The sequence below is a fragment of the Microtus ochrogaster genome, unplaced genomic scaffold (genome assembly GCF_000317375.1).
Source record: "Microtus ochrogaster isolate Prairie Vole_2 unplaced genomic scaffold, MicOch1.0 UNK91, whole genome shotgun sequence".
Lineage (NCBI taxonomy): Eukaryota > Metazoa > Chordata > Mammalia > Rodentia > Cricetidae > Microtus > Microtus ochrogaster.
Genome location: NW_004949189.1, coordinates 286822 through 291021, shown reverse-complemented (window position 1 = coordinate 291021; position 4200 = coordinate 286822). Strand labels below are relative to the sequence as shown.

The 4200-nt window shown below is 46.5% G+C and overlaps 2 protein-coding genes across 2 annotated transcripts in view; both read right to left on the bottom strand.

Moving 5' to 3' along the window:
* Positions 1-295, bottom strand: part of Supt16h (SPT16 homolog, facilitates chromatin remodeling subunit) — a 34544-nt gene extending 34249 nt beyond the window's left edge. Inside the window, exon 1 of the mRNA XM_005370966.2 lies at positions 129-295. Within this exon, the coding sequence (XP_005371023.1) occupies positions 129-194 (66 nt within the window). The 5' untranslated portion in view covers positions 195-295. The remainder of the gene's footprint in view (positions 1-128) is intronic.
* A 711-nt stretch (positions 296-1006) lies between these two features.
* Positions 1007-4200, bottom strand: part of Chd8 (chromodomain helicase DNA binding protein 8) — a 59045-nt gene continuing 55851 nt past the window's right edge. The window contains exon 38 of the mRNA XM_026777933.1: positions 1007-1978. Coding sequence (XP_026633734.1) covers positions 1421-1978 — 558 coding nt within the window. The 3' untranslated portion in view covers positions 1007-1420. The remainder of the gene's footprint in view (positions 1979-4200) is intronic.

Genomic DNA, 4200 nt, shown 5'->3' with positions numbered 1-4200 from the left:
TGCGACCCCGCAGGCGCAGCGCGGCGCGGCGAGCGGGACGCTGCCTGGCGGGCGGGCGGAGGAGAAAAGGGCGCCGGGAAGCGGGCTATTATGGGATGTGGGGCTCCCGGGGACGTCGGGCTCCTTACCCGCCAGTTACTGTACAGTCTCTTAACTCGCCGGTAGTACGCGTCTTTGTCCAGAGTCACAGCCATAGCCCTGGACGCCGCTTCCCGTCGGGCTCCGAGAATCACGCGAGGTCCCAGCTCCACCACCCGCGCTCGGCCCGGAATCCCGCACTCTCGGTGACCCGGAAGTACCGACCGCACGATACCCCCTTCCGCTTCCGGGTCCCGATAGCGTCGAAGCTCTGTGGGGCGGAAGGGGAACAGAGAGAAAGCAGCCAAAGTGGACAAGTCAACGGGACGCACGGCGCGGAGCCGGCTCGCGGGGCCTGCAGTGCCTCCCCGCCGCCGTCACGTGACCCAAGCGCCGGGCGGAGGTGGGAGGGGAGCAGAAAGAGCGGGACCGCGTGCGACCGGGCAGGTTCCTTTAATAGATTGACTGGTAGAATGGAAGGAAACAAATGGATTGAGGGGCTCCGAACTCTAGGTTTTGCCAGTCCCCTGGAGACCCAAGTTATGACAAGTACCCTTTCTGTCAGCCTGTACCTTTTTGCTCTACCGCATAAAAAGCAACACTATTCTCTGGCTTTCCCCAAGCATGGTTTCAGTTACTCAAAAAAAAAAAAAAAAAAAAAAAGTGCTTCTTGAAATTCATCCTTGTCTATAAACAATGGGGCCCAACTCAAAACATTTACCTCCTTACCTTGGCTCATTTCCCTAGCTTTAGCAAGCTGACAATCCACGATTTTATATATATATATATATACCTTCAGAGGAATACAAATGATTTTTCTACTCGTGGTATAACTACTTAACTGTTGGAGGGTGATGTTTAAATTATTCAGCATGCTTAAAATTAGTACTTATATTGTGTTTGAGCAAACAGAACATGGAAAGAATGGAAAAGGATTAACTTAAATTTATTAATGCCAAGGGGAAGGAAGGTAACAGTTCCTGACCCTCCAGCTGTATCCACAGTTTGGCCAGGAACAGGCTCTGCCAGAGGCTAGGGCCAGCGCTACAGTCTGTGGTTAATGGAGGTGTCTGAGGAGGGGCGAGCACACCAGCTGCTCTAGGCTCCTTTGCTTCCCCAGAAATGAGGAAGTGGTCATTTATTATTTTTTAGGAGTTCCCTGCCCACCCAATCCTCTCAAAATTGGGAGCAATCGGGTACAAGTTTTTTTTTTTTTCTTTTCCTTTTCACCTCCTGAAGTCTTGGGTTTCCCCATATTGTTCCCTGCCCCTCCCACATTTCCAAGTCCAAGGGCCAGAGGAAGAGAATCCAGCAGCCACCCAGCAATGAGAATGCTGGGGCTTCAGTCATCAGCATCATCACTGGAGTCTGAGTTGGCTGGCATCATAGGATCATCGATGAGTGAGAAGTCCCTTTCTGAGCTCTCATAGCCCTGAGATAAATCATCATCCTCTTCCTCCTCTTCCTCATCGTCCTCATGTTGCAGTGTTGGTAACCGCAAGGGAGTACCAGAGGTGGTGGTAGCTGGTGAAGAAGGGTAGCCAGTGGTTCTCAAGCCTGGATGGTGATGGTGGGGGTGGGGGTGGGGATGGTGGTGGTGGTGATGAAGCATGGTGCTGGAGTCTACATGAGGGGACGTTGCTGCACCACCCATCACAAACGGCATAAACGGCAGAGTTGCAGAAGTGGTGCTGCTGGGACCGAGAGACGACACAGACTGTAGGTTACCACTGCTGTGCTGAAAGGTGTTATGCAGAGACAGGGACCCAGCGCTTCCACCCTGCATCAGGGCCATCATCTTAGAAAGGTCTGGTCTTGTCCTACGGACACGCTTCTTGCTGTTCTCTGGTGCAATAGGCCCTGGCAAAACCCGGTTGAATGCAGTTTCTGTATAGTGTCCCTGTGTGAAAGGAACAAAAGAAGACAGTAAAACGATGGGGGTTAAGTCAGGCAGTGGTGGCGCACACCTTAAATCCCAGAACTTGGGAGGAAGAGGCAGGTGGATCTCTGTGAGTTCAAGTCCAGCCTGGTCTACAGAGTTCTGGGTCCACATAGAGAAACCTGGTTTTGGAAAAAAAAAAAAAAAAAAAAAAAGTGGAGGAGGAGGGCAGGGGAAGACAGGACTCAACCCAGAAACCTAGCTCAGAAATGATTGCTCAGCAGTCAAATTTGGCCAGACTGGTGGTAATGGGGGAAAGGAAATGCTGTTCTTAACTGGCTGAAGCATTCTGATATTGAGGGTGAAATCAATATTTGACCAAGTTTTTCTCCCCTTCACATAACATCATACTTTCATCGCAGGGAACCATTTCACAAATGCTTTTCCTTAGCTAGCAAGGGGTCTGAGTGAGACAGTGCACAGAGAAATGTCCTGAGTGTAGAGGGCCAGCAGCTTCCTGATGTGATCTTACATGCAGCACAACAACACGGACATGAACAGTTGTCCTGCATCATCACACAGGGGCAGGGCAGCCTAAGACATCTAGCTTGGAATACAGCAATTTTTAAGCCAGCTTGGACTACCGAGTGAGAATTTATCTCAAAACAAAGGGGAGGAAGACAAAAAGCACACGCAAATAAATCTCTACAAAAAAAAAAAAAAATCTTGGGCTGGAGAGATGGCTCAGAGGTTAAGAGCATTGCCTGCTCTTCCAAAGGTCCTGAGTTCAATTCCCAGCAACCACATGGTGGCTCACAACCATCTGTAATGAGGTCTGGTGCCCTCTTCTGGCCTTCAGGCATAACGCAGAAAGAATATTGTATACATAATAAATAAATAAGTAAATATTTAAAAAAAAATCTTACCTCGGCCTAATTTTAAATTCCTGCCCTAGATATTTTAATTTGGTTATACTCAATAAGGCTAGAACCTGCTACCTTAGACTTTGTTTTGCTACTGTCCCGAGCACCACATGGGATGAACTACATTAAGCACATACATTACAACCTGAGTCTCTGGATATTTCAAGGCTTAAAATTCAAACTTAACAGTTGACGTAGAACACACCCTTTTAACCCAGAAAAGTGAACATTTAACACATGATTACAATAATGCCTAGACTCCTGCACGTCTCAGGAATGATGTAGCATTAGAATCGCTGCCAGTTTCAGACTAAGAGGTAAGAATTGTGGAACTAAGAATTGCACCTGGCAAGGAGACATATGTCTGCAGTCCAGCTATTGAGGAGATAGCGGGGGGAGGATCACTGTGGCCTAGGAGTTTGGGGATAGCCTGAGGACAATGTTATGGAGTTGGTTTCTCCTTCCACTGTGATCTGTGCTCTGAGGATGGAACAGGTTATCAGGCTAGCTTAGCGGGAAGCACTTTTACCACCAGCCCGAAGTGTTGATAGGTTAAACTGAATGTACACGATCAAATCTAAACATTATATTTGAAAATTACTATAATAATATATGTATCATAAACTATAGTATATATTATACTACACACAGCAATATATAAAACTGTACACGGGGACACTAAGAGAGACTTACATAGATCTAATCTACATGAGAAGTAGAAAGTAGAAAAAAGACAAGATCTCCTGAGTAAACTGGGAGCTTGGGGACCTTGGGAGAGGATTGAAGAGGGAGGGAAGAAGCAGGGAGGGGAGCAGAGAAAATGTAGAGCTCAATAAAAAAAATATAAAAAAACTGTCCATGCAATGTATAGTATAATTATTATATATTATACACACATATATACATATAGACTATATAGATTAAGGGAAGCATGATAAAGAGGAACTTAGAGAGTTATGTTTTGGTAGGAAAAAGAAAAGATGCACAATTAATCTACCAAATGGTCTATAAGTTTGGTATGAAAGAGTCTCATTGATTAAAATCGGTATTAATTTGAAAAATCTGTTTTGGGGTCTGGAGAGAGCACTGGCTGTTCCAGGACGTAGACCAGATCCTCAGCATTCACACAGCAGCTCCAGTCCAAGGGAACCTGACCCCCTTCTGACCTGTGAGGGCATCAGACATGCACGTGACGCACAGACATACATGAAGATGAGCAGTCATAAAATGTGGTTTCCTGTGCTATTTCTATTACTGACATATTATTAATTATCCTCAATCTCCCATAACTATTTTTCTTAGTAGCAACCACTCAAGCCA